Genomic DNA, 16,120 nt, shown 5'->3' on the forward strand with positions numbered 1-16,120 from the left:
CTACCATCAGTGATGGTAGTAGCGACATCTACTACTCTCAGTCAGTCCAAGGCCGGTTTACCATCTCCAGAGACAACAGCAGAGAGCAGCTGTATCTGCAGATGAACAGTCTGAAGACTGAAGATTCTGCTGTTTATTATTGTGCTCGAGACTCACAGTGACTGAAGTTGTTAATTTGTCATATTTGTCCTAAAATATATTGTTTTATATTTCATATTTGATAACAATTTTGATTTTTTTTTTAACAATGCAAAGTTTTGAACACTTCTAATGAAAAACATTCTTACTCAACCATTAACCAGTTAAAAACACAATAAAGGTAATTTGTTCATGAAGGGATCAGAGACAACACAACAATCTGGTAGCTGAAATTAAACAACTACACAAATTAAGATAAAATAAAACAATGTTTATACATGAATATGTGATTACAAATTGATTATATATACAGCCTCTGGATTCACATTTAGCATCTATCCTATGCACTGGATCAGACAGGCTCCTGGAAAAAGACCAGAGTGGCTAGCTTATATCAGTGGTAATGGTGGCAGCACTATCTACTCTCAGTCAGTTCAAGGCCGGTTTACCATCTCCAGAGACAACAGCAGAGAGCAGCTGTTTCTGCAGATGAACAGTCTGAAGACTGAAGATTCTGCTGTTTATTATTGTGCTCAATAGTCACAGTGACTGGAGTTGAGCATCTTTACATAATCCTACAGTACTCTTCAGACCTCATATAATTAATGTTCTAGTTCATTTTGGTGATATGTTTAACTAAACATGTGTTTAACTAAATTAGCATAAGTCATGAACAGAGCTTCAGAGTTTCATGAAACCCATTTCTTAAAGATGACAATCACTAAAATATAAAAAGCTCTTGCACAATAAAATGGTTTTGCAAAATGTCTAACCTCCTTTTTTTTGTATTTTGGTTTTGACAGAAAAAACAGATTATACTTTGGTACCCGGACCATTTACAGGTCTGCAGACTGATGATGACATTTAGTTTGCATATAATAAAATGACACTCACTTTATTCTGCACTTTGGAACATTTAAATACATTTATTTACTCTTTTTCTTGTCCAATGAAACATGCAAATCATTGACTAGTTCTACTTTTTAATAAATAAAAGTTAACATTATCAGTAGTAAAAAATTATATATTTGTATTTAGATGTTTAATAAACTTGGTTTGACTCAACATATCATGTCTTGTAATCATGTCTGTAAATTTAAGATATTGTGTCATGATAATAAGAACAGAATTTTATGATTTTTCAGTGTTAAGTTATGACATTTAAACATTTAAATATTGCTGCAAAATGTAATATTTTAATATACTGTATATGGTTGCTTTTCAGTTGTATTGTATTTTTGCTTGTAGCTTATACTATTAGGATTTTGCTTATGGATTAACCTGATATACAATATATGTGACCAAAAATATAATTTCAGACAATCAAAATTCCCAATGAGTGGAAAGTTTGACTTCTAAAGGCAATTCACATACCAATTTTAAATTGACATGCATGAATCAAATTTATTCTGGACAATAGGACAGGACTGCTGCTTTTAACTATCTGCTGGGCAGGTGAAGATCTTCACTAATCTTTCATTTGTAATTGTTTCAAATTCATTTAATGTTGTCAGCATAAGCTTATTTGCTCCATATCTTTACAGGTGTTGATGGTCAGACTCTGACAGAATCTGAACCAGTGATTAAAAGGCCTGGAGAATCTCACAGATTGACCTGTACAGCCTCTGGATTCACATTCAGTGGCTACTATATGGCCTGGATCAGACAGGCTCCTGGAAAAGGACTGGAGTGGATTGCTTTGATCTATCCTGATAGTAGCCGCACTTTTTATTCTCAGTCAGTTCAAGGCCGGTTTATCATCTCCAGAGACAACAGTATAATCAGCAGTAATCCACCTCACTGAGGTGACCCATCAAATTGAAATGAAAGTGTGTGAGACTGACAGTGTAGCTTGTGCTGTATAAATGTTCTTTTTAGCTACACACCATGACCTGGTAGTCGTAACGCACAAATCAACCTCTTGGATTATTTTGTTTAATGTCAATCAATAATGCAGCTGCAGTTCATGCACACATAGATATATAGCCTAAATATAGACATACTGTACATGCCCCAGTGACATATTTTCCAAAATTAATTGTGTCCTACAGGCCCCTGGTCACCACATGACACCTGACATCAGAGAATTATGGACACACAGACTGAACTGTCTTCATGCTTTCCCTGAAACAGAATTAAATCATCTAAAAATAGAAAAATAAAATCAGTGCTGAGCAGATAAAGTTTTATGTAATCTATTTAAATTGCCTGTCTTTGTGATGCAGCATATAGTTTATTGGTTATATGTGTGCAGATTGCTGCTATATGTTAACAACCTGTAAAAGAGTGGACCTTGATGTTTCTGTCTGTTGTTATTGTGTGTTATTTTTGTTGTGGTAATGAAGATGAACAAGTTACTCAATTTGAAATGTGTCAGAACTTTCAAACTTTAACTGTCCTTTATGGATAGTTCCTTACCATCAGTCTAGTTTCATTAGACAAGAAAGACAAGAGGCATAAAAATCCAAACCTGGATGGGGAAATCATTTCCCCTGTTATAATACAAACAACATCTGATAACTAAACTACGACTGTACAGTAGCTATATCTTTTTACAGATATATAAAAAATAATCCATATTTCTCTTTTGTAATATGACCTGGGTGAAAAAGACTATTCCATGAGTTAAAGATAATCCTGTTGAGTTAAAGACAAGTTCAGTTCTCTCCTCCCTGTGAGGAGGAGTCAATGCAAAACTCAGATGTCTTCCACCTCTACTTATCTGACTGCAGAGAGGATGACAGAGAACAGTGGACACACAGTTTAACATGATGGACTATAGGACAGGACTGCTGCTTTTAACTATCTGCTGGGCAGGTGAAGATCTTCACTGATCTTAAATGTGATGTTGGATTTAAGGTGTAAATTTGTTTGTTGTTGTCTTTTATAATGGTTTTCTTTGTTATCCTGACAGGTGTTGATGGTCAGACTCTGACAGAATCTGAACCAGCGATTAAAAGGCCTGGAGAGTCTCACAGATTGACCTGTACAGCCTCTGGATTCACATTCAGTGACTACCATATGGCCTGGATCAGACAGGCTCCTGGAAAAGGACCGGAGTGGATTGCTTTTATCTATACTGATAGTAGCTACATCTACTACTCTCAGTCAGTCCAAGGCCGGTTTACCATCTCCAGAGACAACAGCAGACAGCAGGTGTATCTGCAGATGAACAGTCTGAAGACTGAAGATTCTGCTGTTTATTATTGTGCTTGATAGTGACTGAGGTTGGTTGAACAGCTGTACAAAATCCTACAGTACACAACTTTACTAGGTTGGTAGAGACTAAGTATGAATTATTTTTGACTTCATATGCATATTCAATACTTCTATTTATCTATTTTTATTACTTATTTTTTTATATTTAAGATTTAAATTACATATTTTAATAATGCATTATAGAAAGTCTGAACAACTGTCCCTAATAAAGATTATTTACAAAAAAAACTGATCTGATAAAAAACACAAAAAGATTACTTGTTTATAAGATAAAAAAAAACAACACAATCTTGTGGCTCAATAAAAAACAAAAATAAAAAATACAACATTCTAGAATGAAGATGCATAATGATGTAGAATCTAAAGTGTGTTATAACATGAGAGTGATGAAAGATTCTCTGTATGTCTTTAATTAATCCATTGAAAGTATTTTATGCTAACCTGCAAACAGTCAAATAAGACTAAAGGTTTCAGACTATCTACATGATCCTAGCAGCTGTTACTATATTTTTGATTGTACCAAATGCAGTCTGTAAGTTCAGTAAATGAGAAAATGCAAAACCTTTTCACTTTTTAACAGGTGTGAAGTGTGAACAGTTGACACAGCCAGCCTCTGTGACTGTGCAGCCAGGTCAACGTCTGACCATCACCTGTCAGGTCTCTTATTCTGTTGGCAGCCACTACACAGCTTGGATCAGACAGCCTGCAGGGAAAGGACTGGAGTGGATTGGAATGAGATATACTGGAGGTTCATTCTATAAAGATTCACTAAAGAACAAGTTCAGCATTGACTTAGACACTTCCAGCAACACAGTGACTCTAAACGGACAGAATGTGCAGCCTGAAGACACTGCTGTGTATTACTGTGCCAGAGATCCACAATAACATAAAGCGGAGGAGCCCTCAGACCACTAATGATTTTAACACCAGTTCACTGTTAAAGAGAGAATCTTTAGAGTTTAAAAGAAGATCATTTATAGTAATTAATATACATTCTCTTTTACCATTGTGATTGAATGCATGTATTTTAAAAGCAAAAGGCAAAATGTGTCACATGATAGAGTAAACACTTTATGCTTCTATAAATCTGTGTGTCTGTTGTGCGTGTGGCTGATGGTACCAGTTAAAAGAACAGCAAAGTGTCATAAATAATGACAGTGTAAACAACAACAAATTCAGTTCAGTTTAATATAATGCAATCCAGTGTGACCCCAACTTCTAACTTTTCAGAATGACCTAATATAAAGCAAAGATTAGCTGTTTTAAGCATTCAATCACCCCCTATCAGCTATACCTGCTGATTCTTGAGGATCACAGGGTAGCAGAGGCCAATCTCAGGTGAGAGGCGAAGAACATTATGAACAGTTCACCAGTCAATCACACAACCAATTTATATTCCATTTTCAAGTCCAATCCCTGTGAGGAGGAGCCAATGCAAAACTCAGATGTCTTCCATCTCTACTTATCTGACTGCAGAGAGGATGACAGAGAACAGTGGACACACAGTTTAACATGATGGACTATAGGACAGGACTGCTGCTTTTAACTATCTGCTGGGCAGGTGAAGATCTTCACTGATGTTTCATTTGATGTTTGGATTTAAGTTGTAAATTTGTTGTATGGGATTCTTGTTGTTGCTGTCTTGACAGGTGTTGATGGTCAGACTCTGACAGAATCTGAACCAGCGATTAAAAGGCCTGGAGAATCTCACAGATTGACCTGTACAGCCTCTGGATTCACATTCAGTGACTATGGGATGGTCTGGATAAGACAGGCTCCTGGAAAAGGACTGGAGTGGATTGCTTATATTAGTGGTGATAGCTACATCCACTACTCTCAGTCAGTCAAGTGCTGGTTTACTATCTCCAGAGACGACAGCAGACAGCAGCTGTATCTGCAGATGAACAGTCTGAAGACTGAAGATTCTGCTGTTTATTATTGTGCTCAATAGTAAATAGTCAGTGGAGTTGGTTGAGCAGGTGTACAAGATCCTACAGTACTCATCTTTACTTGATTGAGGTTTACAGTTTAATTTTAGTTAAAGGTCCAGTGTGTACATTTTAGGTAGTTCCATTTTCAGGATATGACAAAAATGTAATATGATATAATATACACCACAATATGCATAACTATGTCATCATTTGTGTATAATCACCTGAAGGTAAGACTTGTTTCTCTTATCACAGAGCTTCAAATGCCTCATATTTGTATTTATTTATTCATTTTTTAAATACTCATATTATGTCATGATATCAGAGTTAAAATTAATGTTGCAGTTTTTGTATAAAACATTGAGGAGACTCTCAGATCTCTTGTCCTGAGCAGCAGTTTTCCTCTGGAGGCTTCAAGTTTCTCTGTATGTATTTAAACATCTACCAAACCTTAAACCTATAAAAGTCTTTTATGTAAACCTCCACACCAGCAGCTTCAGACTGAAGTTTTCACACTTTTTACATTTTCCTGGCTGCTGCCACTGTATTTCTGTTTGTAGCAATTACAGTAAGTTCAGTAAGCGAGAAAATAAGTGAATATTTAAAAGTTGTGCTCATATGTTTAAAGTTGATCATGATTTGATGTAGGATATGCTGACTGTAAATAGCTCACATACTATTTAAAATGCGTTTTAATTATTAGAAAACATGCTACACACACTGTAAACATGTCTTATAGAAAGCAACATTTTTGGTGGTTGCCCCTTTTGTATCCATGAGTGCACATCATCACTATCACTATCATCATTGTCATAGCAATGCTGATTTTTATAGAATATGTTTTCCATTATCCATGATTCATGTTAATATTTGCATTAAGAATAGTAAAAATGATCCTCATCATCGTTTGAAACTATACAATAATTTACATGATGTAATAATAAATTGTTGTCAATACAATACATTTAGTCATTAACAGTTTACAGTAAAGACAAAGTTAACAGTTATTTTACTTCTGTAAATGCAGGGACATTTTATGGAAGGGACAAAATGTTAAAACTGAGTGTGTAATGAAATAAAAACATGTAATGTAAAGCAGTTTTCAGGCATGTTATTTTTTTTATCACAGCTAGCAGACAATGCTTCATATATTTGATTCTATGCAAACTCAGTGACCTTCCTTGTTACTCAGCTATAAAAACTTCACATCAGGCTGTCAGTGGAGTTCACAGCTCGTCACTTTCAACATAAACCATGTTTTCTGTAGCTCTGCTGCTGCTGTTGGCAGCTGGATATAAGTCTCTCTGGACTTAAAAGTTGTTTTTTTGCAGTATAACTTGATCATTTGTTACAAACCATTTTCTTTTTTAACAGGTGTGAAGTGTGAACAGTTGACACAGCCAGCCTCTGTGACTGTGCAGCCAGGTCAACGTCTGACCATCACCTGTCAGGTCTCTTATTCTGTTAGCAGCTACCTCACAGCTTGGATCAGACAGCCTGCAGGGAAAGGACTGGAGTGGATTGGAGTGAGAAACACTGGAGCTTCATTCTATAAAGATTCTCTAAAGAACAAGTTCAGTATTGACTTAGACACTTCCAGCAACACAGTGACTCTAAACGGACAGAATGTGCAGCCTGAAGACACTGCTGTGTATTACTGTGCCAGAGAATCACAACAACACAAAGCTTCAATAGACTTGAACAGAAATCCCTCAGTTAAGGGGTCAGACATTCTACATTGTGTTTGTTAGATATAGTGTCTTTTTGTCAAATTTTAAGGTGTAAACTATAACATCTAACAATGTAAATGTTGCTGCAAAATTACATTTTTTCATATATGTGGTTCATTTTTCAGATGTGTTTTTTTTGCTCATTGCCCATACTCTAGACTTAAAAGAAAAAGTCTAATTTCAAACAATTCAAATTCAGACAAGAGCACAAAATTCAACTTCTAAAGATTTGAATTTGAATTCAAATGAAAAATTGAGATGCATGAATAAAATGTCCTCCCTGTGAGGAGGAGTCAATGCAAAACTCAGATGTCTTCCACCTCTACTTATCTGACTGCAGAGAGGATGACAGAGAACAGTGGACACACAGTTTAACATGATGGACTATAGGACAGGACTGCTGCTTTTAACTATCTGCTGGGCAGGTGAAAATCTTCACTGATCTTTCATTTGATGTTTGGATTTAAGTTATAGATTTGTTACATGATTACGTGATTTTTTTTAACTTATTGTTATCCTGACAGGTGTTGATGGTCAGACTCTGACAGAATCTGAACCAGTAATTAAAAGGCCTGGAGAATCTCATAAATTAACCTGTACAGCATCTGGATTCACATTCAGTCACTACTGGATGGCCTGGATCAGACAGGCTCCTGGGAAAGGACTGGAGTGGATTGCCATAATTGAGCGTGGTAGCGGTAGCAGCAAATTCTACTCTCAGTCAGTTCAAGGCCGGTTTACCATCTCCAGAGACAACAGCAGACAGCAGGTGTATCTGCAGATGAACAGTCTGAAGACTGAAGATTCTGCTGTTTATTATTGTGTTGGAGAGCCACAGTGACTGGAGTTAATTGAGCAGATGTACAAAATCCTACAGTACTCATCATTACTAGACTGATAGACAATCAAAAATAATTATTAACGATTTAATCTATTGCTTTATTGTGTTTGATGAAATCATGAAAACATTATCATGAATCAACAATGAACAAGCATGAACTATTTTTCCTTAATTTTTCCTATTCCATACTTTGTTTTCTATTACTATTAATATTTCTATTTGTTTTCATGTCATTTGCATGAAATAGAAATAATAATATTAATTTGGATTCAGAAATCTGTCAGATTTACAGACAAGGTTTGTAGGAGTTCAAATTCAAAGGAGTTTAAATATAACTGATATTGGCATCATGGTGAACAGTGAACTAGTGTAAAAATCATTAGTGGTCTGAGGGCTCCTCCTCTGGTCACTTCATATTACAAGTGTTCAGGCACTGATGTTTTTTTGACAGGTGTTGATGGTCAGACTTTGATAGAATCTGAACCAGTGATTAAAAGGCCTGGAGAATCTCACAGATTGACCTGTACAACCTCTGGATTCACATTCAGCAGCCAGTGGATGGCCTGGGTCAGACAGGTTCCTGGAAAAGGACTGGAGTGGATTGCCATCATTAGTAGTGGTAGTGGTAGCAGCAAATCCTACTCTCAGTCAGTCCAGGGTCGGTTTACCATCTCCAGAGACAACAGCAGAGATCAACTGTATCTGCAGATGAACAGTCTGAAGACTGAAGATTCTGCTGTTTATTATTGTGTTTGAGAGTCACAGTGACTGGAGTTGTTTGAACAGATGTACAAATTCCTGCAACAGGTTGGATCAGACAGTGTGAAGGAAAACCAATGGACTGGATTTTTACATCAGTGGGGTGGACGTGACTTTTGTCAAAATAATGCTCTGAAGAACAAGTTCAGCAACAGCAGAGACACTTCTGCTGCAACAGTGACTCTAAAATAAAAAAATGTGCAGCCTGAAGATACAGCTGTTGATTTGTGTGCACATGTCTCCATAATGATACAAACCTCCAACAGACCTAACCACCAATACCCCCAAACCATGTGACTGAACAATAATTTTCATCATTTCATGTTGATTCTTTAGTTAAACTTTTATCATACAGACACTCTTATTTTCTCTGTTTTAGTTACAACATATGATCATAAAACAAATCTTTTTAAAATGGAGAAAAATGAAATATACTTCTGGATGTGACAAATGAATTTACCTAAAAAAAAAAAAAATCTGACCGCTCTTGTACTTTGTGTGGAGCATCAGAGGTCACATCCTCAGATTCGGGAGGATGAACACATTCATTCTTCCGCTGGCTGGTTTCTCTCTGCACTGTGAGTTCTCCTGCTTCCTAATGTTTTGTGTTTTATCAGACAGCATTGACTGATGGTCAGTTAGTGATACCTAGATGGCTGTTTTTGGATTATGGATTAACACTGAGGAGATAAAAACTTTGAAAATTAATCTAATGGTTTGTTGTTAACTTATTGTTATTGTTGTTACTGTTATCCCTTTTTACAGCATATTAATTTCGTCCTTCAACATTTTTAACGTAAATGTCTGAGACATTGTTTCTTTCTAAATGACAATGACAAGTTCTGTCCAGTCCAACTGCATTTCACTTCTGAAGCTGTGTCTGGCTGTGTGTTCAGAAACTGCAGCTTGTAATAGGATTCAAATGAGTTTCTTGAATAATGATGCATTAAAGACATGAGAGGTCAGAATTGACATGGATGCTCACACTCAGAGGAGGAGTCAATGCAAAATTCACATGTGTTCCACCTCTACTTATCTGACTGCAGAGGATGACAGAGAACAGTGGACACACAGTTTAACATGATGGTCAGACTCTGACAGAATCTAAACCAGCGATTAAACAGCCTGGAGAATCTCACAGATTGACCTGTACAACTTCTGGATTGTCATTCAGTAGCTACTGGATGGCCTGGGTCAGACAGGCTCCTGGAAAAGGACTGGAGTGGATTGCTACTGAAGGTGGCAGCAGTGGCAAATACTACTCTCAGTCAGTCCAAGGCCGGTTTATCGTCTCCAGAGACAACAGCAGAGAGCAGCTGTATCTGCAGATGAACAGTCTGAAGACTGAAGATTCTGCTGTTTATTATTGTGCTGGAGACTCACAGTGACTGAAGCTGTTTGAACAGCTGTACAAAATCCTACAGTACTCATCATTACTGGACAGATAGACAATTAAAAATAATAATTTAGTTATTTCATCTATTGGTTTGTTGTGTTTATTGAAAACATCATCATGAACCAACAACAATGGACGTTGAAGACATAAATAAATAAAAATATCTTGATGTAATGATCACTTCTTCACAAAGCAGCCAATGACAGTAAAGCATTGTCCATGTATGAATAAAAGAAATAAAACATGTACACATTTCAGCCACAAGTTTACATAATCTTTACACTATTTGTCAAAAGAATGTCTTTTTTAAAAACACTAGATGGCAGTCAGTGTAAAGGTTCTCATTTGATCAGACATGATTACGTAAAATGTCCACAATCCACAATATATTCAAAATATTAATTAATAATATGACAGGGTGAGAGGACAATAAAGCAGTTTTTAGAAATGCTAGTAACTGTTGGTGATCAGAATAAAACTATACATGATTCATATTATTGTAAATGTTCTCATGTGCTGCCCATTATACTCAAAGTGACGAATGGGAAACAGAGGCTTCATACAGAGGTGAATTATGAGTTATCTTATTGGAATAAATCTTGTATGTTAATGTGTCAGATGACAGATTTTTGCAAATAAATCTTGTATGTTAATGTGTCAGATGACAGATTTTTGCATGATTTGAATATAAGTGGTTATTTTTCAATAAATGTTTCTGTTAGAAATTTTACACAAATTGAAACAGACAACAGCTGACTTGGAGGGCAGACTGTTGCTGACATTCCCCATTTTCATTAAATATCTCTAGTCTGGTTCTTTCCTCCCTATAAGGAGGAGTCAATGCAAAACTTTGATGTCTTCTACCTCTACTTATCTGACTGCAGAGAGGATGACAGAGAACAGTGGACACACAGTTTCACATGATGGACTATAGGACAGGACTGCTGCTTTTAACTATCTGCTGGGCAGGTGAAGATCTTCAGTGATCTTTCATTTGATGTTTACTTTTAAGTTGTAAATTTGGTTTTCGTTGTTTGTATGATACTTTTCTTTGCTGTCTTGATAGGTGTTGGTGGTCAGACTCTGACAGAATCTGAACCAGTGATTAAAAGGGCTGGAGAATCTCACAGATTGACCTGTACAACTTCTGGACTGTCATTCAGCAGCTATAGTATGGGCTGGATCAGACAGGCTCCTGGAAAAGGACTGGAGTTGGCTGCCTGGATTCATCCTGGTAGTAGCAGCAAATACTACTCTCAGTCAGTCCAAGGTCGGTTTACCATCTCCAGAGACGATGGCAGAGAGCAGCTGTTTCTGCAGATGAACAGTCTGAAGACTGAAGATTCAGCTGTTTATTATTGTGCTCGAGAGCCACAGTGACTGAAGTTGGTTGAGCAGCTTTACAAAATCCTACAGTACTCATCTTTACTTTGCTGATTAAAAGCTAAGCATAAAGTAGATGACATAATACTATCTAATTTGTCATATTTGTCCTAAACTATATTGTTTTATATTACATATTTGATAACAATTTTGATTTTACATAACAATGCAAAGTTTTGAACACTTCTAATGAAAAACATTCTTACTCAAACATTAACCAATTAAAAACACAATAAAGGTAATTTGTTCATGAAGGGATCAAAGACAACACAACAATCTGGTAGCTGAAATGAAACTACACAAATTAAGATAAAACAATGTTTATACATGAATATGTGATTACAAATTGATTATATATATATATAGTCATATTTTATGCTCCATAAACAGTCAAACCATATGGGCCCTAGACTTCAAACAAAAATCTAATTTCAAACAAAATTCAGATGACTTCCACCTCTACTTATGTGACTGCAGAGAGGATGACAGAGAACAGTGGACACACAGTTTAACATGATGGACTACAGGACAGGACTGCTGCTTTTAACTATCTGCTGGGCAGGTGAAGATCTTCACTGATTTTTTTATTTGCTTTTTGTATGTATGTGTGTTGCAAATTAGTGTGACGTTTTTATTGTCACTTTAACAGGTATTGATGGTCAGACTCTGACAGAATCTGAACCAGTGATTAAAAGGCCTGGAGAATCTCACAAATTGACCTGTACAACCTCTGGATTGTCATTCAGTAGCTTTGCGATGGGCTGGGTCAGACAGGCTCCTGGACAAGAACTGGAGTGGATCGCTCATATCTATGGTGATGGTAGCCACACTTTTTACTCCCAGTCAGTCCAAGGCAGGTTTACCATCTCCAGAGACAACAGCAGACAGCAGGTGTATCTGCAGATGAACAGTCTGAAGACTGAAGATTCTGCTGTTTATTATTGTGCTCGAGACTCACAGTGACTGGAGTTGCTTAAGCAGTTGTACAAAATCCTACAGTACTCATCAGACCTCTTCACTTGATTCACATCTTCAGTTTAGGTAGTTGAAGTAAATTATTTATTTCCTTTACATCAAAACATCTTATTAGTTGTTTTTTATTGAGTTTCAAAACCATATTTCATGACAAATCGTATTCTATTTCTGAACATCGATTTGAATTACTTAAATATGCAAAATGTGTCACTAAATTAACAGATGTTATTAACAGAACTTCAGTGTTCATGAAACCTATTCCTCAAAGATGAAAATCACAACAATATAAACAATTTAATGGTTTAGCAACCTTAACTTTCAATTCTGCAGACTGATAATGAGCTGTAGTTTGAATACAGTAAAATGAGAGCTACATTCATTCAGTACATATTTACACTGAAAGCACTTTAATTGTATCCTCCTGTGCAACTGAGCAACAACAGATCCCCTTTAAAAACAATTTAATATTTAACAACTGGATGCAAAATCCACAGCATTACTTCAAAGCTAAATGAATTATTAAATTCAGCAGTCACCTGAATCAGCACAAGAAAATAACCCAAACATGCATCAGCATAAATAATAAGAGAAAGAGAGAGAGACAGAGAAGAAGAAGAGACACAACAATAACAGAGAGCGAGCACTGGCCTTGATAAAGCTGTTATTAATCAGCGAAATAAAAAGTTATTTCTTGATTGTTTCACAGCGGTTACATTCAGCAGGTATAGACACGCCCACAGCAACCCCCTCACCTTCTCTCTATAAGGAGGAGTCAATGCAAAACTCAGATGTCTTCCACCTCTACTTATCTGACTGCAGAGAGGATGACAGAGAACAGTGGACACACAGTTTAACATGATGGACTATAGGACAGGACTGCTGCTTTTAACTATCTGCTGGGCAGGTGAAGATCTTCACTGATGTTTCATTTGATGTTTGGATTGAAGTTGTAAATTTCTTGTATGTCATGATTTTTGTTGTTGTCTTGACAGGTGTTGATGGTCAGACTCTGACAGAATCTGAACCAGTGATTAAAAGGCCTGGAGAATCTCACAGATTGACCTGTACAGCCTCTGGATTCTCATTAAGCAGCTACTGGATGGCCTGGGTCAGACAGGCTCCTGGAAAAGGACTGGAGTGGATTGCCTGGATTGAACACAATGATGATAGGAAATTCTACTCTCAGTCAGTTCAAGGCCGGTTTACCATCTCCAGAGACAACAGCAGACAGCAGCTGTATCTGCAGATGAACAGTCTGAAGACTGAAGATTCTGCTGTTTATTATTGTGCTCGATAGCCACAGTGACTGGAGTTGGTTGAACAGCTGTACAAAATCCTACAGTACTCATTTGTACAGGACTAAGCGATTCTGAGACAGAATTATGTTGGATATATAATAATATATCCAATGTAATATAATAATGAAAACATCATTAACTGACAAAAAAAACAACCAAACAAAAAACAAACATTAAAGACATAAAAAAATAAAAGTCTTACTGTAATGATCAATTATTTACAAAACAGATACTAATGACCTGCTGAAATAATAACAATAATAAATACTACATGTTGCCATTTCAGCCACATTAATGTTATTAACATGATTCATTTACAACTGTTGGACAATAAGGGAGTGAGTGAAACATAATGTTGCAGTTGATTTAATAAAAACACTAGATGGCAGTCAGTGTCAAGTTTCTCTCTCCTCTGTCACTATAAGGTGACTCTCATATCTCACTGATCTTAAATGACTGACAGTCAAACCCTGGACTGGACTACAGTTTTATACTCACACTCTTTGTGAGCTCACTTCATTAAAACACTAATAGAACATTTTAAATGCTGAGTCAGCAGGGACTGCAGTTTAATGTGTTCAGTTAGTTTCAGTTCACCATCTCACAAAGACTGAAGGAGCTGCTGTTTATTCTTGTGCTTGTGAGACATTGTGATGAAAGCTGAATAATACTGCAAGACAAACTGTCCTGGAGTCTTGGAAGAAAAGCAATGTCTTAATTTTGATACATAACCTAAATATAAACAAACTTGCCCCAGTTACATATTTTCCAAAATGAATTTTGTCCTACAGGCCCCTGGTCACCACATGACACCTGACATAGGTGTGCAGGTCGCTGCTATATGTCAACAACCTGTAAAGTAGTAGACCTTAAAATTTCTGTCTGGTACTATTGTGTGTTATTTTTGTTGTGGTAATGAAGATGAACAAGTTACTCAATTTGAAATGTGTCAGAACTTTCAAACTTTAACTGTCCTTGATGGATAGTTCATTACCATCAGTCTAGTTTCATTAGACAAGAAAAACAAAAGGCATCAAAGTCCAATCCTTTCATTTCCTCCCCATAAGGAGGAGTCAATGCAAAACTCAGATGTCTTCCACCTCTACTTATCTGACTGCAGAGAGGATGACAGAGAACAGTGGACACACAGTTTAACATGATGGACTATAGGACAGGACTGCTGCTTTTAACTATCTGCTGGGCAGGTGAAGATCTTCATTAATGTTTCATTTGTAATTGTTTCAAATTCATTTTTGTTGTCAGCCAAAGCTTATTTGCTTCATATCTGGACAGGTGTTTGTCAGCCAAAGCTTATTTGCTTCATATCTGGACAGGTGTTGATGGTCAGACTCTGACAGAATCTGAACCAGTGATTAAAAGGCCTGGAGAATCTCACCGATTGACCTGTACAGCCTCTGGATTCACATTCAGTGACTACTGGATGCACTGGATCAGACAGGCTCCTGGCAAAGGACTGGAGTGGATTGCCTGGATTAGTACTGATGGTAGCAGCACTAACTACCCTCAGTCAGTCAAAGGCCGGTTTACCATCTCCAGAGACAACAGCAGACAGCAGGTGTATCTGCAGATGAACAGTCTGAAGACTGAAGATTCTGCTGTTTATTATTGTGCTCGAGACTCACAGTGACTGGAGTTGGTTTAACAGCTGTACAAAATCTTAGAGATCTTTAGAAGATTGATACAGCAGAAGGATTAAGAATTTTCCCTTCATATTCATGTTCTATAGTTTTTCTATATTTTTTTATTGCTTTTTTCTTTATATCCTTCTATATTCTATTCATATTAAATACTTTAAATAATAATATCCAAAGTACTGAAAAAAATTTAATTGATAAAAACAAAAAACACAAACAAACAAACAACAAAGATCACTTGTTGATAAAAGGGTCACAGACAACACAATTAGAGGGCAGTGAGTGTCAAGTTTTCTCTTTTCTGGAGCTTGTGTCCTGATCGTCTGTCCTTTAGAGGCTCCAAGTGTCTGCAAACACTGAAACCATTAAAAGTCTTTTCTGTAAACCTGCAAAATCAGACTGAAGTTTTCAAACTATTCACATGATGCACGCAGACATGAAGAGAACATGCAATCTTCACATATTACACTAAATGTCTAAATTAGTTTCAACTTACAGAAATGTAGATAATTACAATTTAAAAATGTTTTCATTTCTTTTTTAATAAAAGCATGTATGTTTGTCTTTTTCTTTTGAAACAACTGATGAACAAAGACTTATTTCCTGTTCTTTTTTCCTTTTTTTTGTTTCAGGAAGTTATAAATTACAAAGATGTGTTGCACTGTGCCAGAAGTTACAGAAACTGTGATCACAAAATCTAATTAGGGAATCCAGTAAGAGCACAGCAGCAACAAAACTGGAATGAATAAAATTGTTTGATGGAAACCGTCATAAAGCGTTTGGCTAAGGACACAT

General features: G+C 36.4%; 2 gene segments (V, D, J or C); both read left to right on the forward strand.

The window, feature by feature from the left end:
• The first annotated feature begins 4,776 nt into the window (after positions 1–4,776).
• Positions 4,777–5,308, forward strand: LOC109142008 (Ig heavy chain V region 6.96-like). The segment is given in 2 exon segments: positions 4,777–4,918; positions 5,007–5,308. Coding segments are annotated over 2 exon segments (351 nt in total).
• A 7,918-nt stretch (positions 5,309–13,226) lies between these two features.
• LOC109142002 (immunoglobulin heavy variable 3-7-like) lies at positions 13,227–13,679 on the forward strand. The segment is given in 2 exon segments: positions 13,227–13,276; positions 13,365–13,679. Coding segments are annotated over 2 exon segments (354 nt in total).
• The last annotated feature ends 2,441 nt before the right edge of the window (positions 13,680–16,120 follow it).

Source organism: Larimichthys crocea, chromosome XII, assembly GCF_000972845.2.
Source record: "Larimichthys crocea isolate SSNF chromosome XII, L_crocea_2.0, whole genome shotgun sequence".
Taxonomy (NCBI): domain Eukaryota; kingdom Metazoa; phylum Chordata; class Actinopteri; family Sciaenidae; genus Larimichthys; species Larimichthys crocea.